The following is a 23,860-nucleotide window of genomic DNA, read 5'->3' as shown; positions in this document are numbered from 1 at the left end:
AGTCTCACCACACATCTAGATTTCAGTGTTTTTCCTTCCATCTCTACTATCTTACCTTTCACTCTTTTGGAACTTTCTAAGATTCATGGGGGCAACCCAGAAATGAGAGGAGTGAAGACGAGTGCTGGAAAAGGGTCATATATAATTTCATGTTTTCATATTTAAATTTTTAGACCCCTGCTGTTGTGTCATAGGGTTAGCTATATCAGCTAGACATCATGAAACAAACATTGGGCTAGATTAACAAGGATTGTTGCACATTTCAATAGTGTTTGTTAAAAATAATCTTAAGGCTTGCAGACAGACTTCAAAAGAGATAACAAAAAGACACATTGCTAGGCATGACTTGCACATGCTTATGTTCTCAATCCTGCTGAGAAGTGCTTTTCAGTCCATATATCCACACATCTCCTTTCTTTTTTCTGTGCTGATAATTAAGGTTTTGTACATTTTCTGTAAACTCCGTTTACATCCTGTAAATCAGAATTAATTCCACTCATAAAGTTGCTTATTGTGAATCGGATTCGGTCTGTTCCCACAGCCAACTCGGACATGGAGGTCGTATGTGGCACCAACAGGATGAAACTTCAGATTCTCCTTTGTCCTGTGTACTACAGCGGCTACAATGAAACGCTGATGGCCCTCAATGCTCAGTACATGAAAGCAGAGTGCAGGGGGATACCAGATTGGTCAGTCAACCCCCCTGTCCTGAAATTTAATTTCCTCATCACTGAGGAGGCTGTGGCTACCTGCTCTAACAAACTGATGGTAACCAACTAGGACCCAAGTGAAGAATTTGGGGAACTGATACTATCCTAATATTTGTCAAAACTTTACAATTCTTTGTATCCCTCCCCTCCTGTCTCTTTCTCTGTCAGGTCACCCAGGAAGTGGGTTATGGAATTTTCTCAGACTTTTCCAGCATTCAGTTTGTCAACATCTCTGGCATGATCAACTCCCTGGATCCTGGCGCAGGCACCATCACCTACCGCCAAGAGATGGTGTACAAGTTCTCCTGTCGCTATCCACTCCAATACCTTGTGAACAACACTGAGATGAGTGTGTGAGTGACTGAGCAGCCTTTCAATATGTGCTTTCATTCGTAATGTGAAATACAAGCAACTTATGGAGTCTTTAGTGCTGTTTTTGCCTGGCACGATTGAACTAAGTTTTCACCAAGCCAAAGTATTTACAATTTCATTCAGACAAGGACTACAAACAGCTTTGACTATGTGTACCCTTTTCTGGACAAAAAAGTTTTTGAGTAAAATATGGGTTAAAAATATGTATTTGCACATTGGACATATATTTGGACAGTAAATTATCTACAAAATATAAAATCTGCAACTTCTCAGAGTTATGTTGCTACCGACCCCAATTCAAGACAATACAGTGACGTGTTCAAATGTATGGAATTACCTGGGCTACTTATGGTGGGCTATACCCTTAAAGCTTGTATTACCCAATGTTTCAAGTTTCAAGCTAAGTGTAGTTCACCTGTTGGTGTGATTTTGCAAGTTCCCTCGTGTATCAAATGATGACCTGGTTGGTGTGGAGTTGCGTTCTTCTCGTGACAAATTGAAATAACTGAAAAGCAGCCATTCTGATTCCCTAACAGATCTGGAGTAAGCCTGGCGGTCAAAGACAACAATGGGAGTTTCATCAGTACTCTAAGCATGCAGCTTTACTCAGTAAGGATGAATTGTATGATTTCGGTCACTGGGCAAACAGAAAAAAGGGCCCCAAAATAATTATTTTTCACCCCTCCTGTGATTGTCTCCAAGGACATTTCCTACACAACCTTACTCACGGTTCCAGATGGGGGCCTGCAACTGAAGACAAGGATCTTTGTACAGGTCAAAGCCACCAACCTTACAACAAGGTAAAGTAAAATAATAATTTAGTGGATCAATGGTGATCATTCTAAAATAACATGTGCTGTAAAATAAAACAGTAGAACCACTACAAAGTCAGATATTTAGAAATCCAATGGATGACTAAATAATATGCAAAGTACGCTTTGAATTAAAAAAGGTAAAGTTCACTCAACTTTTCCCTCTGATCTCAAATGCAGTCTATGCCGTTCCTATCAGTAACCCAAAGACTGACCATTTTGTGAAATTATCTTTACTTAATTCACATTTTCGTATCCTTTGGAGGAGGAATTGTCAGCCACAACTGCATATATAATCATACCAGATAAAGTATAAAACAACAATCTCCTCTATAGATTCAATGTGTTGCTGGACCGCTGTTTTGCTACAACCAGTCCTTACCCTGTCAACAGCACTTTCTATGACCTCTTTGTTGGGTAAGTGACACTTATTGGAAGGATGTAAACCTGTACTGTATGACACACCTTGTAGTACAGTGATATATCTGAATTATATTTTTGTTTGTTTATAGTAATATTTTGTATTCATTTTAATATCTCTATTAAAGTGGCTGTAAAGTAGAACTGAAAATGAGTTTAAGTTCTTCACACCAGAGAAAAATTTGTTGTTGTTGGATGTTACTCATCCAAATTAGAATGAAAAAAAAAACCCACAGACAAATATGTTAAATTAGGCTTTGAAATCATGAGAAAATCAGCAGTCTTCTCTGCTTGATACTTGGCGGGCATGTCGCCTGAAGGAGCTGAAGCTCCGCCCCATCTATATTATTGAATTTAGCAACCAGAGCAACAACTAGCTAAATCAATTGCAGAAATCAGAACAGACCTACCTGCAGTCGTGTTTATGTGTTAATTACTTTGTCTTTGTATCGTCGTACCATCGTACCAGCTGAGTAACAGAATGTATGTTACATTAAACCATCTGTGATCTGACGTAGATAAGTGCCATGGCTGTGATGTAGATAGGTGGGTTTTGCCCCACCTTAACAAAACCTGAGCTGAAAATGGGTGAGAAACTGGTCAACGGTATTACAAAGTTTAAAAGCTTTGCACATGCTTTCAGCAACTCATTTCACACGTATATAATGTACTGAGAAGCAAATCATGGAATTTGCTGTACAGCACCTTTAATTCCAGGTATCTCTGTGTGTGTGTGTGTGTGTGTGTGTGTGTCCGCGTTTAGTTTCCAACGATTATCTGGAGAACCGGGCACTCCGCAAAGTTCGAAATGTCGCAGGTGTCCTTTTCATAATCCAACACCGCACCAAAAATGAACATTGTGTAGCCTAATAAACGCCACCCCAGAAATACGGTAGTAGCAGCATGTCATTTTAATTAACATTCTCCTGTAGGGGCCCACTGTAACTAAATATCAAATATTACATCAACATAGCAAATAACTAGCTAGCTAGAGACTAGCTGTTAGTCGGCGTTAGAAGGGAAGTTTACGAAAAAATTGCCAGAAAAAATTTCCTGAAAAGCAGTTTATCTTATTGCTAATGCCTGTTCAGATTATCTAATATCTATTGAAAGAACTGGAGTGGAAAGAGACAGGTGCTCTTGCGTTAGCAAGCTAAATTAGTTTACATGGCTACAGTAGCCTTAGGTGTTATCGCTACCTAGCTGTTCTTGCATTTAATTCCTCGCTAATCAGCGCTAATAAAAAGCAGATGAGATGGAGCTAACTAGTCTAGATTGTTGCTTAATCGGTGATTTAGAAGACCATGCTGATTATATTAGCTAAGAACATTTAATGTAGCGAACTACCCAGCTAGCATGTGACCGACGGACCAGTAGCGGTCCACTGGTGTTTTGTTCATCGTTTTACCAGCGGCCCCCCAGTGGCAGCCTACTCTTTACTGACAGACGTCCGCTACTGGCCCGCTGGCTACGGCTTGTTAAGGCCCACCAACAGGCTATCGCTCATATTCAGATCTCTACATTCTCTACAAATAACGTAGGCTACTACACCATAATCAAGAATAAACGCTTTACGAATTTATTTTGAGACAGATTAATTTTTACATGTAGGAACTTCAATATGGATGTAGGCGACAAACCAATAAATTATATTCTAAATATAGCTAATACGGCACAGAATACAAAATTACTTTTCAACAGATGGCCTATAATATTAACTTAAATATGTGGTCTACCTATACTAAAGGTACAAAGTCTCACTAATGCTAAGGGGCTAAAGTATGTACAATTTAGAATAGAAATAAAGAATATGAAATATAAAATGGCCATAATATACAATATAAAAATACAAATCGTATTTAAAAAAAACATATAGTGCAAAAAATACAAATCGTGAACATATATATACATCTTTCAAAAGATAATAGCAAGCTTGTCTAAATACTAGCGTTAGCACGTTAAGCCTAGAATAGTGTCTTATAAACGCCGCCCTCAAATAAACGCCGCCCTCGAATAAACGCTGCTCCAAAAATGAACATTGTGTAATAAACGCTGCAGCGTTTAATCAAAGAAATACTATATATGCTGCACTTGATACAGGAACAATGACACCAAGCAATGCACAAATATAGGCGATCTTACAGCATACCGTTGCGACACACTTCGAAAACGAAAGTAAATGCGTAGGCTAAATTTAACTACTTACTAACCGAGACCGAGGTCATGTCGGGAAATATCAAACTGAGGCATTCAAGCCAGATATTTCCAGGCATGACCGAACGGTCGAGGTATAAGTTGTTTATTATATGGCATTTTTAGCTTACTTTCATTTTGTAAATGAAAATAAATGGTAGGGTAATTGTAGCTAGCTCTCAAGTCTTCTCACGGTGTGTTTCAGCTGTTGCCTATAGCAACCAATTACTTTTGATAGAAAGTGGACAATACGGTTCTGCTAAAATGGCTTTAATTCCAACACAAAATGATGATTCAAAGCATATACATAAATATGTCTATGATTCAAAGAGTCTAGTCTTCGTCTAGTGCAGATGATGTCAGAGGAGGGCAATAATAATCCTTATAGGACATTTCAGCCTGACGTCACAACAACAAATATCTTACTTCCGGGTGGATAACGCCGATCTTGGCTAGCGATAGTTGCCCTTAACAAGCCATTGAACCCAACAGGATTTTCCATGTCATTTAACCACAAACACGTTTTCTGATTATTATAATTATAACACGTTTAATGATATGCTTGTGAACTGAAAAACGAGACGTTCCCGATGTCGTTGCTGTTGATATTGTTAGCGAATAACGGTAATATTGTAACGGTGTATCAAACTCGTAGTGACTGAGATCGCTAGCTACTGCTGTAGCTACAATAATATAACTTAACGATGAAAGATTTTATGGACTGCGTGAGCTCTAGCTATCTGTCTGGACACAATTTTCCTTCGGGGGTTAATTAAGTACCCATCTATCTTATTGACTATGGAAACTTTATCATTGTAATGATGAGCAGTGTTGACAGTAGAAAGGTAAATTTTGAATAAAGCAAACATTAAGATTTCTTATCAGTTAAATACTGATTGTTTTATATAGTAGGTAAACGTCTGAATATAGCATATATATATATTTTTCATATAGATCAAGTTCAAGTCTTTTATTGTCCGATGCACATTCTTAAGACAAAGCAAGCACCTGGCATTTACATAGGCCTAACATGAGTACACAGAACATAAATTACATCTATGCTAAGCTTAAATAAGTAAACCTAAATATACAGATATGTATAAATAATACAATACAAATTACTGTAAATACTGTGTTTACTGTAAATACTTTGTGTACTGTAAATACTGTGTTTACTGTGTGTGTACTGTACAAATTACGGTAAATAATGAAATAATTGTATTTTGCTTTCATGGTCGTTTTTTTATAGTGTTTGGCCTCACAAAATTTTAGCTGCTTTCTCCCCTTGAGGAATGAAGGCATGACCAGTGTGGCACCACATTTAGCCAGTTTTTCAACAATCAAAAAAACCCTGTCTGCCATAACCTGATCTCCTGAATTGATGTTAGTGTACAAGTCAGACTGTTTACTGATCTCCTGGTCTGATATTCTTCCTCCCCACATTTTGGAAACAAATAATATTGAGCCATAGGGCTTGATACCTATTAGAGCCTTGAGTGTGTTATGTTTGTAGTTTGACCTGAGGTCTAGGCCCTAGGCCTGAAATTGAATGGTCTGTAAATGAAAAACTCCAGCCAGATCACGCCACTGTGTGTGGTTTGTTTATTTACATCACCAGGACTAGTACTCTCACGCTAGCAAGCTTGCACGATATGCTACCCAACGTTATGCTACCCAACAGCAATCCATAGGGTGACCAGACGTCCAGATTTCGGCCGGACAGTCCGGTTTTCCAGCCTTTTGTCCGTACCACTCTTGCGTGTCCGTACGCAGAGTTCACAACTCCACTTTTCCATAAGAGCAGCAAAGATCAATATCATACCTTCTGTAAGTTTTGTCGCATTGACATTGACGTGAGTAGTAGGTGGAAAGGGGCTTTAAGCATGCCTGCGATACGCAACTGCACAAGGATAATGCTAGGTCTCCCGGGCACTCTTCTTTATTCCCCCCCCCCCGTCAACAACTTTTTGGGGTTGTCCTCCTTTTTGACCCTTTTTCCTCCTTTTTGGACCTAAGTGTCCTCCTTTTCAGGGGTCATGCTTCTGGTCAGCCTAGCAACCCAACAAAAACGTTTTATAAATGATCTGTGAGGAAATGTCTTCCTTAAATCCGGTCATGAGTGGTTGGTTGCCAGCCTGTCCATTGGTACCGTTAGATGCAAGGACACCGCCCGGTAAACTTAGACTAGGCTACTATAGCTGGATCTGTGCTAACGTTATCCACAGGTTCCGTTGGGTCGATTTCGATTTAACCATGGCTAAACGGAAAAAGCTTTATCCTTTACATGCCTGTGTACATTTGACATTACAACCCCAAACACAACAAGATTTCGGCATGACGTTAATCTTTTCGATCTAATCTTTTAAATGAACTACTATGAACTACTATGCTATGCTACCATACTAACTGCTGTTGAAAGGATGACAGTTATCCACCCGGAAGTGTCTTGGCAACCTTTGTTTACAAACATTCTGATTAGGTCTATACCATGGTCTGTGTGAATACTCGATTCTGATTGGCTGCAGGGGTGTCCATTATCGGGTGATGACGGACACCTACTGCGTCATTGCAGCAAAACTGTCTTTTCACCTTTCTAAATTATTCCGCTGGCAACATGGCATATGAGCCTGTACAAAGTGTCTGAAATAAGTAACTATAACAACAGTGATGGAGTCAAAGCCTCCATTTACAACTTTGAAAGACTTTAACAAGAAGGTAACTTGTAATTTACAACAATGAGTGACTTCAATATTTATTTTAACCTATTTGAAAATGTTTCCTTTCTGAATGTACTGTGTCAGTGTCACGTAACCGCTCATCTCACATCCCATTCGCTATTCACCTCGCTAGTCAGTCTACTTCAGACAGGCTTGCGGCCAACTCTACACATGGCCGATTATTTTCTTTAAAAAAATCTTGATTTTATTTGGGAACAATGACATGGCTCGATAGCTGGCTAGTCATGTTGTTAAAAATACTGTCAAATTATAATTACTGTTAGGAGAATATGTCAAGTTTGATGCGGTCATAGCTGTAGCCTATACAGTATACGGCCGATACTTTAGTGAAAATCTTAATATTGATTTTGGGACAGTGACGTGGCTGGTTAGCCAGCAAATCTCCTTGTCAAACATACTGTAAAATTATATTTACTGTTTGTCAACCGTACACAATGTTATTGCCTTTGAATCCTGCTAGCACAACGTTAGCTTTTGGGCTAATAGCTCAGCCAAAGGAAAGCCGGTGTTGGTTCTATGAGCTAGGGGACTAGAAATATCCGAGTTGGCTAACGTTGAAAAACGTTAGTTTTCTATTGCAAAACGCCTTAAAACAGAAATTAATATTTGTAAAAAAAATCGTTGGCAAGTGACTATGGTATAAGCGGGATAATGCCCTTCGAAAAGCAGGAAGCAACCGTCCGACGCGCACGCCTCCGCATCGTCCATTATCAGGTGATATTGGACACCTCGTCGGGCATTATGTATCAGACCGCAGGCCGGCGATGAGGTGATGCCAGCCGCGTACCTCATCCATAGAGTTAAGACCTCATCGGAAATCTGTGTTTGTCACCGACATAATTGCGGGCACTGTGCCCCATAGATATATAAACACTAGGGCTGTGTCTTCTACCGCGCACTTGTGCACTTCGAGCACTGACTTTCAGTGCTTAGGGCGCTTCACTCACAAAACCAGAAGAATTCAGTGCACTGAAAGTACCCGGATGGCGCACTGCAAACGGTCCAAAAAAACTAAACGGGCGCCATCTTGGCTACGTAGGGGAAAAGGAGGAGCCCTTTCGGCAGATTTTTCCACTTGAGTGGAGAAGCGCGTTCATTTTGGCAGGTTTTGCGGTGTGGCGAGCAGATTTGCGTCCGTCACTTCCACCAAGTGTTTAACGTAAGTGTTCCACTTGAGACAGCACTTATCAGCGACGGATTGCACTGAATATGTAAGTGCACTGTTTTGCAAGGCACTGTATTGCAGTGTACTTCATAAAGTGCGCGGTAGTAGACACAGCCAGTATGTCTTACGGTGGAGTCTAGAACGTCCGCACATGGCGGCCATCTTGCTACAGTGAACTCGCTCACCCATAACATTGGGTTGGTGCTACATGTACTTTTTAAATAATCATAACTTGCTCAATTTTCAACCGATTTTTAAACGGTTTGGTTTGTTATCAACGTCAGAGATGTAGCTATGCCACTGCATACTTATAAATAATTATGTAATAAAAAAAAATAGAATAGAAGTATGCAGTGGCATAACTACATCTCTGACGTTGAACTTCCGACTTCGGAAGTTTAAAGTAAGAAATTAAACATATATGATGTAATTTATTTGTAATCATCCAAAATAATGCTAAGTGTATGGGTATTTTTCCATGTAGGCCAATGACTGGTCGATGCGTGCAATGCATTGAGTGGACAACACGCCGTTTACTGAGTGGGCCAGTCTGACAGTATAACTCCCGGGCCACTTTTTCCCCCCAGTCCGTCCCTGCTGGGGCTCCATGCAAGATCTCACCTTGTGGAGTTGCAATGATCATGAGAATGGTGAGGAATCAGCCCAGAGCTACACGGGAGGATCTTGTCAATGATTTCAAGGCAGCTGGGACCATGGTCACCAAGAAAACAATTGGTAACACACTACGCCATGAAGGACTGAAATCCTGCAGTGCCCGCAAGGTCCCCCTGCTCAAGAACGCACTTGACAGGCCCGTCTGAAGTTTGCCAATGAACATCTGAATCATTCAGAGGAGAACTGGGTGAAAGTGTTGTGGTCAGATGAGACCAAAATCTGGCTCTTTGGCATCAACTCAACTCGCCGTGTTTGGAGGAGGAGGAATGCTGCCTATGACCCCAAGAACACCACCCCCACCGTCAAACACAGAGGTGGAAACGTTATGCTTTGGGAGTGTTTTTCTGCTAAGGGGACAGGACAACTGCATCGCATCAAAGGGACGATGGACGGGGCCATGTACTGTCAAATCTTGGGTGAAAAATGGGTTGTGGATGGGTATTCCAGCGTGATAGTGACCCAAAACACACGACCAAGGCAACAAAGGAGTGGCTGTAAAATAAGAACATAAAAGTCCTGGAGTGGCCCAGCCAGTCTCTGGACCTTAATCCCATCTGTGGAGGGAGCTGAAGGTTCGAGTTGTCAGCGTCAGCCTCAAAACCTTAATGACTTTGAGAAGATCTGCAAAGAGGAGTGGGACAAAATCCCTTCTGAAATGTGTGCAAACCTGGTGGTCAACTACAAGAAACATCTGACCTCTGTGATTGCCAACAAGGGTTTTGCCACAAAGTACTAAATCATGTTTTGCAGAGGGGTCAAATACTTATTTCACTCATTAAAATGCAAATCAATTTTGCCATACGTTTCTATGGATTAAAAAAAAATTCTGTCTCTCACTGTTCAAATAAACCTATATATTAAAATTATAGACTGATCAAAATTGTACAAAATTAGCTGGGGATCAAATGATTTTTTTCCTCACTGTACACTATCTATAGTTCAAGTAATCTGTATTTGTATGTCTTAATAACCAACTGCATCATGGGCACTGTGCGGTAGTTTAATGCCCCAAGTCAATAACTATTTTTATGGTAAATATTCTGGACTGTTAAATATATCCCATAATGTAAAGGAAAGCATCATGCAAAACCTTGTGTCTCTGTCTCCCAGGTGTAACCGCGATGGCCAGACAGTGATAGGGGTAAATGGACAACAGCAGGTAGCACGATTCTCCTTTGAGGCCTTTCGGTTTGTTCAACACCAGAATAGGACGCTATCCACCTTCTACCTCCACTGTATAGCCAGACTGTGTGAGACCTCTCTTTGTAGCTCCCTGCAACAGGTCAGTTGCTAAAACATGAACTTCAACTGATTAGAGTTAAGATGCTTTAGGCCCAGTTTCACAAACAGATGAATAGTTTTATATAATTTATATTGCATTATAAATAGTATATATAGTTTTACGTTTCTTACCATGACATAATATCAATGAAAGTCCATAAAGATCAAATAGATATGTGAAATGGTTTACATACCTTCTAATACATACGTTTTTATGTCAAAACGATAGTTCTGTTGACTTCAGAAACTCAAATATTAATATTTGCAACAAGAAAAGAGGATGTAATTGTTTTGCATTATAAGACCATTGTCATGTTAAAACCCCACTCCCCCAACCCTGCATTCAGAACTGCACTACTAAGAGACGGAGGCGAGACGTCTCTCCAACCCAAGGCACCTCAGAGAGGGACATGGCCACAGTTAGCTCCGGCCCTATTAGCACACGAGTGGACAACGGTGAGAATCTGACCGTCCATCGTTCAATGATGTCTCAACATTCTGGGATGCTTCAACATTTATCGGCTCTTCAGCAAAAGAATGAAGGCACAGTAGGAATTTACAGATCACTTTCCATACTCATCAATGTTATATGAATTAGTGGTATGAATTGGATCAGAGCTGTCAAATAGTCAATACTGATCATTATGTATTTTGAGGGGCCTAGTGTAATCTCATTACGTAGGGCCCCAAATTCTTGGTGATGCACCTGAATTAGATTTTTTCTTTTCTCTTTTACAGCTGGTCTTATTGAGTCTGAAGGTAGGCATATTATGTTTGGTCATGAGTTGATATTATTATGCAGATTTATCCTGACAATTTCACCAAAAAGTTAAAACTTTTTCTTTCTATATTTAACCCTTCAAGGGAAATAATAAAGAACAGATATAATTTTGACTCAGTAAGTCCAAACTTATCCATAGGGACATGGTTCTTTTGTCACCATCGCAGAATCTTCAGATAATATGTTCCACTTAAAGCCATGTCAGTAGATATTGTTTGTACCCTAAGCTATTTAACAGTGGGTTCAGGTGACAAAATGGACCAGGTCAAACATTCTTGTCACATGTAAGTGCATGAGAAACAAACCTGTCAAGTTAGTCTACTCAGTCTAATCATGTCTGCTTGTTTCTGCAGTGGCACAAGTCGACAAACATGCAGAAGGATGGGAAGTTGCCATAGCAGTGGGGATCATAGGTGCTCTCCTCCTCACTCTGGCAGGATTCATAACTTTCCAGATGTATGCCTCAAAGCAAGGCTGGGTAGAGAAAGGCATACTCTACTTACAAGAGTGAAGTAGGGTGTGGCTGTTCAAGGCTCCGTCGTACTCACCTGAAGTGACGCTGTTTTTTAATGTACAATTTCCCAGATGGAAATGTTGTGACATTTATGAAATCTCAATCTCCACACACATTCATATGTATTTCACTTTAATTTAACACTAGATTTGAGTGTCAATGGTCAATGAAACTTCCTGTTTTGGCCAACAATTCATGTCCAGTTTACATTCACTGAGACAAATTGATATATTTCAAGATTAAGTCTAAATGATCCTTGGACTATCCATGTTGCTTTCATTCACTCAACTAAGACTAAGGACATGGGACCTGAAACTTAACTATCCAAATATCTCAATGGCAGGTATGACAAAAGGTCAAAGTCCAAAGAAAACACAAAAGCACTTATAATATGCTTGAGCAACATTCACAGCAGTACTGCATGCTTGAAATGATTATTCTACATTTGAAAGTGTTGTTTAGCTAGGTAATTAGAAGGACTATCATTGGTTCTTCCTGTTCATCAGTCAGAATGAAATGAGTACAAGGTTGGGTTTAGTAATACATTATTCAATTACTGGTGTGATGGTGCTGCATATCTTAACTCAATTTTGTGGTGGAATATAAAGGGGCATTTTGTACCTATTACTATCAATTTTGCAATCTCTACATATTAAGACATATGCTTTATAACCACATGAACAGCTATTATTATAACCAAAACAGGTTTTAATAAAATGTAATTGACCTAAATTCTGTTTACTGTATGACATTTACTTTATACTTGTTTGTGATGGCTTCTGGGTCAATATTGTGCATAATATGTCCAGTTGGTTATATTAATTCATTCACATTTTCAAGACATTTAATGTGAAGAGGTGGCTGAATTCATAAAAAATATTTTTAAGGGAACAGATGTAAAAACAAAAACCTTTATTAACATTTTAGAAAGAAAACATTGGCATGTCCCACTCCCAATAAAGTATTGTCTTCTGCTCACAATCCAGCCATCTGAGGTGATAAACAAGTTCAATATTTACTGGGCACATTCCAGATGGGCTACATTCTGTAGGATGTGTATCATTATGGTATCATTAATGGTGGTTCATCAGTGTTTTGGTCTAATTTGTCAAATTGTTAGTGTAAACAACCCAGAACATGCCTACAGATGCAAGTCAATCATCCATTTCCTTTCATTTGTAAAAGGTCAAGATCCAAGGATCCAATCTCTGATGATCTGTCCCAAGGCCAAAAGTACAAAGCAAAAAGCAATACCAAAACAAAACTGCACTTCTTGGGCCAAGCAGCTCATGAGACATGATAACCATCTGGTTATTTTCCTGTCAGTACGGCAGTCCTAAAGGTTCAAACTGAAAATCTTTAAACTCAAAATTTGGTAATTGAATTAGGGAAAATATCTAAAAACTGTATCAGGAGGAAAAGACAGAAAAATTACAGGCAACAAGGAGTTGAGGGTAGGTTTGTCCTATATCTAAGCTCATTCCAATTCAGTGGTACATTCCAACTGGATAAGCAATAACTTGGCAGTATCAATTTTATTTTCATGGCCAAACCTTGTCACTTTATATCCAATTTAGTTTGTTTCTTCTTTTAGAAAACCCCAACATGTACTGTAAGAAACCTCAAGGCATTCTGTAGGATTTCTTTCTCATGACAAACCATTTATCTTCCAGCAATGGCATCATTATCACTTCAAGATATACAAACTGGCTTTGAAATTATACAAAACTGCACAATAGCCATTTGCCCTTTGTGAACCAAAGACACTTTTGAGGATAACAGCACATGAAGACAACCCTTTTTGACCAGAACATGAAACGCACTGCTGCACTTCATTGGAGTTGGTCCTTTTTTACACAGTATGTAAGATGCAGCTGTATTGGACAAACATATGTTGCAGTATGACAATGCATGATAATAAATAAAACTAACAGTATTTAATATTTCCTTAGTTTTCCTCCAAAGTCTCAGACAATGGTGTGACTCACAAAAAGGAGCTATGGGTTGATTTCATTTACTGGTTTTCCAGGGGTTGTAAGTGCTCTGCGGCACAGCATCACAGACAAGGGGAGCAAAATAACATGAAACAAGAGGAGGTGGTGATAACGAGTGTAGACAAAAAGTCGGACACATTCCCACTTCTAAGTTATTATTACTATTTTTTGGAGGGGCAAAACGAAATCAAAAACACAGAAGAAACGTAACATTGTCAATAAATACAACAAAATTATTCCTTTCAGTTCCAGCTGTTATAATTCATCCTCAATGTGGTTTTCGAGTCGTTTTTTCTCAGGCGCTTCTGTGAATTGAAATTATAAAAATGATTCTTGTTTAGCTGGAAATGCATTTGGATAAATTTAAAACAAAAGGCTAAACTATACATCACAACTACAAAAATATGGTCCTTTCCAACCATTGCACACTGCTGTTGAGCCATTAGGTGCGTTCGACTTCATGCAGGGCTGGCGTCGTCTGCAGCCCGGCTGACTTGAAGGAACCAATGGCATTCTCAGATTCAAGGCAGCCGTCAACGCCACCGGCACTGCATGAAGTCGAACACACCTCTTTTAAGACTATACAGCAGTGCACATATGCAGACAGTTCCTATGGCAAAACCTGTCGCCATGGCATATGTACCTGTACTCGTTTCATCCAAAATCTGTGATTGTATGGTTGGCTCTGCATCCTGTCCAATAGTCTCTTTGGTGGGTGTCTCCTCAACCGGTGGCACAACACTTTCTGTTGGATGTCAGATGGATAATTTCAATATTGTCAATCACTTTAAAAATGACAATAATTAAATACACAAAAAGTGAAGTTAACTATTAGTACATACATAACTCAGAATATTAAAATTAAAATGCACAGAACTTGTGTTTTACCCTCCCCCCACGCACCTTTTGTGCTCTCCTCCGTTTGAGGAATTACTTTCTCTTCTGCTGTACCGTTAGCTTTGCTGCCCTCTGAATTGGTGCTGTTCTTGGGTTTAGGCTTGGCCTTGGGCTTAGCAAACTTGGCCTTGTTGAGCAGATAGTTGACCTCACGGTCCAGCAAGGCCAATTTGGACTCAATGTCTTTGGACAACAGGACAGGCCTTTCTGTGGGAGAACGCTTGTCTTGCTGCGCCACCGTGGCATTCTTCCATGTCTGTGAGGAGTAAAGGATTAAAATAGCTGGGTTTCTGTTTCAAAAGGTTGACTAACAATGCACCATGTGTACAGAAAGAGAATAAGCCACACAAAGAATTACTGTACTGTGGTTTCGTTGATGACTTTCTCCAAAGTCTTCAGCTCAACTTCACTGAAGATCTGGTCATCCTCAGGAATGAGTTTTGCGCTCCTAAAAAGATAAGGTAAATTATATCAGATCTCAAACATGACCATATACAATTAATCAAAACTCTAGCAATCCATTAGAGTATTCCATTGCCTTGTTCAAACCACTGCCTTGAGATCACAATGATGGCAACCACTGGGGCCCTCACCTGAGGAAGTAGGAAGAGGTGTTGAGCATGCTCTCCAGGGAAGCCAGCCGGTCAGGCCACTTTCTGCGTTCCTCCACCCTGAAGAACATGGCCTTGCACAGCTTCTTCAACTCTGACAGTTTCTCCCTCAGTTCTTTGGTAGCAGCCGAATAGCCATCTTCATCCATCCACTCAGAGGCCTGACTCAGCTTGGCTGAAATCTCCTCCTTCTCCTCCTCAGACACCAGCGCCTGGAACTCGTCCTGGTATAGCTTGTCCTACGGGTGTGGTACAAGTCACACTATCGGGGCGTCCCATATAGACCAATTTAAACACTACCATACCCCTCAACCCTAGGACTTGATCAGTTGGTTCCTTAAAAAAAAAAAAAAAATTCTAATTTAAGTATTTTCCACTGTTTCAGATGACAGTGATGTCAACAAGAAACTTTAAAACAGGATCTTTACCTGCGTCTCAAAGATGAAAGCCTCCAGACTGTTCAGCGTCTTCTCTCTCTCATGTTTCTCCAGGTCTCTGTCAGTAAGGTCTTGTAACCTTGAAAGAGAACGGAACATCTTTTAAAATTCTCAAACTACCATAACCATTGAAAAACAAAAACGCAGCTCAGATCATCGAGTTTGAGCAATCCTAGCGCAATGGAAGAAATATTTTTCCTTCATAAATGAGATTGCAAGCAGCATACTTTTTCTTGGAGGTGTTGATTTGGTCGAGGGTAGGGTTGACGATATCGTTGACCAGCAGTTCTACAGTAATTTCCTCAGAGATCTTGGCCTTCTTCTGGGACTTGACTTTCTTCTCAGCTGCCTCTTCTTCTGCAGTTTTCTCCTCTTCCTTGGTTTCCGTTTTGCCACCTTCCTTTTCATCCTGCTTGAAGGGATTTAATTAATGTCTTTGGCATTCCATCTGCTTTATGGGAGCAAACTACTTCCCCTCCTCCTTCATACTATATGCATGATTTTGGATAACAAGGCGGCTGATAAATGTACACCTAGAATAGGTTTATAAGGTTAGTATAGGTTATTATGTGTATTAGAGGTTTAGTATATTGGATAGAATATTATCTGTATATTTAGGAGGTTTACTTATTTAGCATAGATGTAATCTATGTTCTGTGTACTTATAGGTCATGTTTTGCCAGGTTGCCTTGCGTAGTCTTGTCCTTAGAATTTCAGTGCCCAGTCAGACTGTGTTGTTTTGTGATTCTGACAATAGAAGACTTGAACAGTCTGCTCACCTGAGGATCTCCAGATTTCCCATTGGCTCCGTGTTGTTCAACCTTCTCTTTATCTGTGTCCGGTGCATCCGAAGGTTGATCCTCAGCCTCCCGATTGACCTCCTGGTTCTCCTCCTGACCAGCCTCCTCCTTCTTGCCCTGCTCCTCCTGCTCCTTCCCAGGCTCTGGAGGCACCTCCTCCTCATCCTGGAGATGAATAAAAATATCATATTGCAATACAGTAAAAGCAGAGAAATTGGAACATTTTGTTTGCCTGATAGTAGGGAATTCTGCAAGCAATGGTGAAATCCTGCTAGCACATGCACTTTAAGTGTCAACATGTACATTGCAGAAGAAAGCATGAGAAATTGAGAAAGTAAAAGGTTTACTTGAACTGGCTCGGTTATATTTGCGTTTGGTTCTGATGTCCCCCCTCCAAAAAGGCTAGAGATGGTATTTCCCAGTTCTAGAAACAAGTAAACAAGGGAGAGCAGTTATAAATAGAATCAAATGAAGGGAGGCCATTTTCATTGTTATTTTGCCTTTTACAAGCACCAAACTTACTTGTCAGTGTAGATTCCTCTTCTTTGTCCTCCATAATAGTCTCAAAAACGGACTCAACCTAAAACAGCAACCAAAACTTCAAAAATGTCCAAACCCCAAAAGGAGCAGATCTTTCATGTTATTTGTGTAATTAATGAAAAGGTGCCTGTGTGGTAATGTTAAAATGTTTCAGTTACTAAGCTACATCACTGACCCGGTCTAGCAGAAGGACTCCACTCTCATCCATGTTGAAGTGGGCCTTGATGCCCTTGGGCTCTGCATCACCATGTTTGTGGAAGCTGCTGCCCACCCCAGACAGCTTCACTGTGGTCAGGTTCAGAGAACCAAACACGCTGCATGAACATTGACAAGATGGAAGTTGTTTGATGTTTAAAAAAAAACAAAAAAAACAATGTGTTAGAGGTGTAGGGTGTTAATATAAAAAAAAATCTACAAAAGCTGACTAGTACTAAAATAGAATTAACTTCATGTGCGAACAACACATTTGCATATTGTTCTTGTCAAAACATCACTCAGTTTAGATTTTCATGTACCTGAGATCTTCTTGCCCCAGGAAGCTTAGGTCTCCATAGTTGATGTAGAAGGCAAAATCATCGGTGTAGCGGTTAAAGGTGATGACCTTGCGCTGGGGGTAGGGCGCCATCCTCTGGAACAGGATACGCTTGTTGTGCTTTAGGCTCTTGCTTCCGTCCTCCTCTTTTGACTCACGAGTGAACTCCACCTTGAGAGACAGATGTTGCCAGGTTTGTGTAAATCCAAACAGCTCATGCTTTTAAAATCTGTTGCATGACTGGAATGCACTATGGTACACAGTGGCAGATAGTTGGATGTAATATGGTGAAACAAGAGGACGGCCTGCACTACCTGAATCGGGAACACTGCGACGTCTCGAACGAGGAAGGGTTTGACCTTGAAGGCCTTACTGAGAGCAGCCGCCTGGTACACAGCCCCCATGGCTGCTGCCTCGTCAGCATTGATGTTCTTCCCCAGTTCTTCTCTGAGAGAAGTCAAAACACACAGTAAGCACAAAACCATACGAGGAAAAACAGGCCAGTGTGGTTGTGACCACCGAGACCTTCGCTCAACTGCTTAAAATGTCAAATCCCATGTCAGCATTTCTGGTCAATAATACAAATACATTAAAAGATACATTAAAAACACAAGCCTAAAGTTTATGAAATACAATATATGCAGTTCCTACATCCAATGTGCAAAGTCCAAAATATAATAACTAGATGATTGGATTCACACAACCTCTCTCTATGTACAGTCAACATCTGCACCCTTCTGCCATTATGGCATATTGATCAACACTTACTTGCCCACAGCTTTGAGGAGGACCTCCTGAACTTTGGGCACTCTGGTGGCTCCACCTACAAGTATGACCTGCTCAATCTCATCCTGTGGGGTCAGGAAGGAACGTAATAAGCTTCATTACCTTAACTGTTTATCTGGTGACAACTTGCTCAGATTTAATCAAATGGTAGCTAGGAAGGACAGCTAGGATGGAGAGTTGACTGACCAGGGACATTTCAGCAGAGCTGAGAGCATCCTGCACAGTGTGGGGCACTCTTTCAAACAGGTCGGTGCACAGGGCTTCAAACTCCACGCGGGTGACTTTAGACTTGAAGTCGATGTCATCCATCAGCCCTTCCACCTGAAACATTCATAAAGGAGCGATGAGTACACAAAGGATGCAGACAGCTGGAGAAAACCACATAACTCTTCACCAAATGTCTCCTTAGCATACAGTAATGAGACTGTTTCATTAGGAAAAATATAGTATGCACTTGAACTTTCCCGACCGAGAATGTACCATGTGCCCTTATTTGGAAAAGGTTTGGTATACAAAAGCTCTGCTCTTCCTTCTTGACCATCACCCCACTCTGTTAATCTGTCTACATTTGCTACTCCAAAAACCATTTAACATCTAGCTACCCATTACCACTGCTGACCCAAACTTCAGTAATGAGTGTTCTCTTCAGTGTCACCACCTGGCTGTTAGATAAAGAGCCCATTAGCTGGAGCTCAGTCGGTTCACTGCAACAGCACCTTAAGCAAAATGCTTGCATGGGAGGAGAGTGGAAGACAGACAGGTATCGTGGTATCAAAACGTGCTGCTCTAACACACCTAAATCCTGCCAGCCCCTAGAAGGGCTTCTTTTATTCCAATACACAGCCACACAAAACAGTATTTCTCCCATACATCACAATCCAATTAATTGTAAAATATCATAGCAGCAGATCCAGTTGTGTTGAAAACATCCAAGTCCATATGGGAATCGAATGCACAATGCCTGCCATTCACTGTAATCCTTTCCTGAAAAATTACAGAGCACCAAAGAGCAGAGGAATAAAGCAGGACAGCTGGAAGGCAGAATAAAGGGATGGAGGCTCAAGAGGGGAGAGGTTAACACCAGAGACATCACGCAACAATTCACCTGGGCCATGAATTCAGCATTGGCACTAAGCACCGTCTTCAGCCTCTGAGCCTCCTTAAGGAGCTTGGCCATGGCGCGGTGGTTCTCCCGTACGTCCTTCTTGCTCTTCTTCTGCTCGTTGAACAGCTTGGCCAGGTGGTCCCTAAGCCTCAGCTCCATCTCAAAGCCCCCCAGTGAGCGGTCAAACCTGTGGACAACACCAAAGCTAGGCGGGTGTATATACAGAAAGGAGGCAACAGTTCTGATTCATGACGCTGGGCAATTTTTTTGTTCATAGGGAAGGTTGTCAGTATGTCAAAATGATTAGGGATGCACGATATAATTGGTGACCAGATCGGTTTAGGCCGATGAATGTTTATGTTTTGTGTTGTTGTTATTATTATTATCGGTCCAATAAGAAAATGTGGTTGATAAATTAAAACCCGATAATTTATGGATTATTTTCACCCGTTGAACAACGTTTTTTTTCTTTCAGGCAATATATTTTATTTATATAAAAGAAAGTCGGCCATAGGAATGTATAATTGTAAGAAATCTGTTCATTTTGGTAAAATAAATATCTAGATGTTTCTTCATTTAAGGTTTTAATAAAAGCCGTTATTTGTTTGCCTTTTGGTCCTGTAATCTGACTCAGGCTTTGTATTTATCGGCATTTGGGAAAAGAAAGATCTAGATGTTTCTTCATTTAAGGTTTTAATAAGCGCCGTTATTTGTTTGCCTTTTGTTTCTGTAATCAGACTCAGGCTTTGTATTTATTGGCATTTATCGGTTATCGGCTTCCAAATATAAAGTTATCGGTATCAGCCAGAATTTCCATATTGGTGCATCCCTCAAATTGATGACATAAAAAACACATATAGTATATGCTTTTTTTGTTGGTCTGAGAGATGTAAGGGGTTGCTCAGGCGAGTGCATAATTGGTGTGTTGAGAACATATTGTAACAGTGTTGGCCCACCTACAGACTGCCTGGACTCACCCTACACCTCGGATCTGTAGCTGTGGCTGAACGCCTGCCTCTTTGGTCTTTACTGTCTGGTAAGTGACAATGGTGGCCACTGTGCTGCCAGAGCCCATGTCAAAGAACATCACATTCTAGAAGAGAGAGAGAAATAGAGGGAGACTCTTGGGTCAACTGGAATTTGGCAGTGAAACTTTTATTTGGCCATGCAAGTTTGTTAGTGAAGGTAGAAGCGCACCTGTGCTGTGCTGTTGATGTCTTTCCTCCGGAACACTCCGTAGTTCAGGGCCACGGCTGTGTTGTCGTTAATGAGCTGAAGGACCTTCAGCCCTGCCATCTGGGCGGCCTGCAAGACGGCCCGACGCTCTGCCTGATTGAAAAAGGCTGGAACGGTGATAACTGCATCTTTAATGGGCTGCTCTGTGAATATACAAATTTAAAAAACAAAAACTTGTCAGTGTGGCTGTCCTACTTCTGCATACGGGAGTTTCTACTCACATAACGGCATTCTGTAAAACAAACCAACCAGCAAAGTCCTGAGCCAAGCTACATGAATAGTTCAAAACCATCCCGAGCAGCTCCTCTGGTGTGTACTGCATCTCTCTGTGGGACAGAGACCACATAAAGGCAAGTTAACATTACTGAAGCCTCTTAAACTGTCAAACTATAATCACATTCCATATGATCCTGTTCAGCCAGCACCATTTATTCTCTTAATCCTTCAAAGGGGCCCATATACTTTACATTGATGCATGTCAAAGTCATGCAGTCCTGTCTTTTCAATAGTTTTTAATTTGATAGAAGACAGAAACTGCTAATTGAAATTGAGTCAAGTGAAAGTGGTCACACAAAACTTACTCCAAGTCTTTGAAGTAAACGGTGCCCCGGTCCTCTTCTTTTAGCAGTTGATGCTCTGGAAAATGTTTCTGGTAAAGCGCCACCTGGAGGTTGTCATGCTTCTTACCTAGCAGGGACTGAAGATGTCTGTAAACAAACTTGGGGTTCTTCACAGACTGAAGAGAAAAGAGATAAAATATTTGGTTACAGAGGTTTACTTTTATTTCAGACCAAAGTGGAAAAAGTATTACAGACCTAAGCTTAAAGTGCAATACTTTGACTGAAACACACATTTAATTTAAAAAAAGGTTTGAATCTAGTTTTCCAAAATAGTTTAAAGAAATTATCTTACCACTCCTAATGCACCATCTCCAAAAAGTCGCTCATTCTCTTTCAAACACACAGCAACTGGAGTTTTTCTTCTCGATTCCCTTAGACAATCAAGGGAAAAGAGAGCATTTAAATCAATTGAGCGGTCCAAGATAATTTAGCAAAGACAACATTCTTGAGTATCACAAACTAGGCTACATTAGCATACCAGCACCTCAATATCTGAATAAACTATCAGCAAGTATGCTGAAAAGGAAAAAAACACGTGCTACTAGTGCAGACCCTTATTTCATGACATTTTAATATGGTAACACACTCACTTGTTCAGAGCAATTTCCATTGGCACGCCAGGTTTTACTATTGCTATTTTCATCCATTCACTACCCAAGTCGACCGACATGACTGCTACAGAGGCTGGAAATAAGTTACAACGAAAGACATACAATTACAGGAAAAATAAGAGATACTGAAAATGTCTTCGAGATGATGAAAATGTCTTTGAGATGCACGTGTACAGGAAACAATGCAAATTATAAATTGTTAAATGTAGTGCAAAAAGTTAACATGATTACTAACAATATTTATTGCATTATGTACACATATTTTAATATGGGATACCAGCTGAAGTCAGTCAATAAATATACGTAAAATGTGTTGTAAATAGTTTTTAATGATAATATACTTGTCATACCTGTGTGAGAAGGCAGCAATGCCAAAACAAGGCACATGAGAGCACATACTGTCATCATCCTCCCCATTTGTACCTGTAAGAAATGTAAGCACAACACTAAAGGCTCCGAAACGGCAATCCCTGACGGAACTGAAGATGCATACAATACCTAGACGTTTCCATCCTTTTAAGCGTTTTTGATAGAGGGTGGAGAAACGATTCCACATCAAAGAGCATGTGAGATCATTTATTGAGATAGTCTAATTAACATTGTTACCAAAATCTTCGATTCTAGGGGGTGACAGTGTGTTGATGTTCTTCAGGTGCTTAAGTAGTGTCATATCCTGTAATGGGTAACGTGCAATAGATCTCATTTGGCCTGATCCCGCCCACCAGATTGAACGGAACCCACACACGTGCCATTAATGCAGCTGTTGAAGCTAACCTAATTTGTCCTATCCGGCTGTCTCAATCAGCCGGCAGGATAGCCGATGGGTCATTGGGGAGTAAACATGATGAAATGACAGACATGCAACAAACGTTTACCAATACATTTTCATTGGAAAATAAACATGTGAGTAAGTTGGGAGGATAAATTGGCCCTATAGCATGCCTATTGCAATACAACAAAGGGCAGAGTGTAGAAAAACGTCTAAAGCCAATGACGTATGCATGTTAACATTATTGAAACAGGTGATGCAACAGCAATCACTTAAAGCGGAGTTACCCTACTTCTATGCTAGAAATGTCTAAGTAGAGGTAGATCATGTTGGAAGAACACGTTTTATAGAGCCACCACTGGCCTAAAAACATCCCTTTAAAGACAGCACTTTTTAAATGCAAATGTTGGCAGAAACAGTTGCCATCTATATCGATCTTGTATGAAACTAGATCACTTGTAATGACAACCTGGATCGCTTTACCGTTCGAGAAGAAAACAAAATCAAGCCTGATTCAAGGAAATGTAGCCTATCAACTAACAAATGCAATGATGATAACGGCATGACAGAACTCAACTTACCATTCAGCCAGCTCAGTAAATTGAGCGGTTAGCTGGCTAGCTAGCTACCTGTTGTACACGGGATTAAAACGAGAATTACATAAGTAGTTGCAGCTATTCTTGATTGACTGGTCTGCGTGGTATAGTTCACTATTTTCGCTCGATCCAAAAATCGGGCCAGAGTCGCACTAATAAAGGTTTTGGATTTCCCTTGTTATCACCGGCTTGCTCTCACCATAGGGCCCAGAACGCGGCGTGATCTCATTGGATCCACACTATCCGTTGTAGCGCGAGTGCAGCGATGACCCTCCACCCCGCAGAACCCGCCTTCTTTGCCGCACGCACCGGTTGGTGATAGGTCCACGTGCAAAGTGTGAAGTGCAAAAAAAGGATTGCTCATGTCATAGGTCCACGTTCAATGAATATGCGTAAATTGTTTGACGACATGAAACAAATCCCCATATTTGTAGACATTTGTGTTAATACTCGTTGGAGTCATTTTGATCATAAAATATTATGTACCTTAATGTTTCATCTTATATCTTTAATTTAATTTCGTATTAACATTGCCTTTTCCTAATTAAAAGTTAAAACGTGTCCATTATTTTCTCATATACCCGGAATACCATAAGTATGTGGAAAACTAATCATATAGATTTACGCATTTAGATTTTCCCATTTTAAAGAATTGGTCGAGGAAG

The 23,860-nt window shown here is 40.4% G+C and overlaps 2 protein-coding genes across 8 annotated transcripts in view; one reads left to right on the top strand and one right to left on the bottom strand.

The window, feature by feature from the left end:
• The window catches only part of si:ch73-261i21.5 (zona pellucida-like domain-containing protein 1), a 29,069-nt gene extending 16,702 nt beyond the window's left edge, over positions 1-12,367 (top strand). For 2 of the 4 annotated variants that reach the window (XM_047018019.1, XM_047018017.1), the window contains 9 exons: positions 542-768; positions 879-1,063; positions 1,619-1,691; positions 1,785-1,882; positions 2,231-2,311; positions 10,196-10,367; positions 10,714-10,909; positions 11,105-11,125; positions 11,501-12,367. In XM_047018019.1, the coding sequence (XP_046873975.1) occupies positions 553-768; positions 879-1,063; positions 1,619-1,691; positions 1,785-1,882; positions 2,231-2,311; positions 10,196-10,367; positions 10,714-10,909; positions 11,105-11,125; positions 11,501-11,658 (1,200 nt within the window). In that variant the 5' untranslated portion in view covers positions 542-552 and the 3' untranslated portion in view covers positions 11,659-12,367. Of the gene's footprint in view, positions 1-541; positions 769-878; positions 1,064-1,618; positions 1,692-1,784; positions 1,883-2,230; positions 2,312-10,195; positions 10,368-10,713; positions 10,915-11,104; positions 11,126-11,500 lie in introns of all 4 variants that reach the window. The other 2 variants (XM_047018018.1, XM_047018020.1) reach the window with 2 other exon arrangements.
• A 191-nt stretch (positions 12,368-12,558) lies between these two features.
• Positions 12,559-23,470, bottom strand: hyou1 (hypoxia up-regulated 1). 4 transcript variants are annotated; one of them, XM_047018003.1, is made up of 25 exons: positions 23,395-23,448; positions 23,181-23,228; positions 22,181-22,253; positions 21,810-21,903; positions 21,512-21,590; positions 21,181-21,335; positions 20,849-20,925; positions 20,561-20,742; positions 20,341-20,456; positions 19,364-19,550; positions 18,445-18,579; positions 18,241-18,323; positions 17,787-17,919; positions 17,456-17,643; positions 17,116-17,254; positions 16,923-16,980; positions 16,748-16,824; positions 16,380-16,565; positions 15,828-16,012; positions 15,592-15,679; positions 15,146-15,402; positions 14,916-15,000; positions 14,559-14,808; positions 14,299-14,400; positions 12,559-13,960 (listed from the first exon to the last, which is right to left on the bottom strand). In XM_047018003.1, exons 2-25 carry the CDS (start codon positions 23,181-23,183, stop codon positions 13,911-13,913), a joined length of 2,982 nt encoding a protein of 993 aa, XP_046873959.1. In that variant the 5' UTR covers positions 23,184-23,228; positions 23,395-23,448; the 3' UTR covers positions 12,559-13,910. The 4 variants fall into 4 exon arrangements, with proteins under 4 accessions (XP_046873959.1, XP_046873955.1, XP_046873956.1 ...); XM_047017999.1 differs by lacking the exon at positions 23,181-23,228 and having other exon boundaries at positions 23,395-23,470; XM_047018000.1 differs by lacking the exon at positions 23,181-23,228 and having other exon boundaries at positions 15,828-16,009; positions 23,395-23,464.
• Positions 23,471-23,860: the final 390 nt, after the last annotated feature.

The sequence above is a fragment of the Hypomesus transpacificus genome, unplaced genomic scaffold, assembly GCF_021917145.1.
Source record: "Hypomesus transpacificus isolate Combined female unplaced genomic scaffold, fHypTra1 scaffold_88, whole genome shotgun sequence".
Taxonomy (NCBI): domain Eukaryota; kingdom Metazoa; phylum Chordata; class Actinopteri; order Osmeriformes; family Osmeridae; genus Hypomesus; species Hypomesus transpacificus.
This window is presented reverse-complemented; position numbering and strand designations above follow the sequence as displayed.

What these genes read in the sequence shown, in the direction of transcription:
- hyou1 (XM_047017999.1), bottom strand. Translation starts at nt 23,424, where the DNA reads ATGAGATCACGCCGCGTTCTGGGCCCTATG. An exon ending in ATCAACACCTCCAAGAAAAA is followed by an intron (nt 15,680 to 15,827) that starts GTATGCTGCTTG and finishes TTCTCTTTCAAG; the next exon opens with GTTACAAGACCTTACTGACA. An exon ending in CTTTCATCTTTGAGACGCAG is followed by an intron (nt 15,403 to 15,591) that starts GTAAAGATCCTG and finishes CCACACCCGTAG; the next exon opens with GACAAGCTATACCAGGACGA.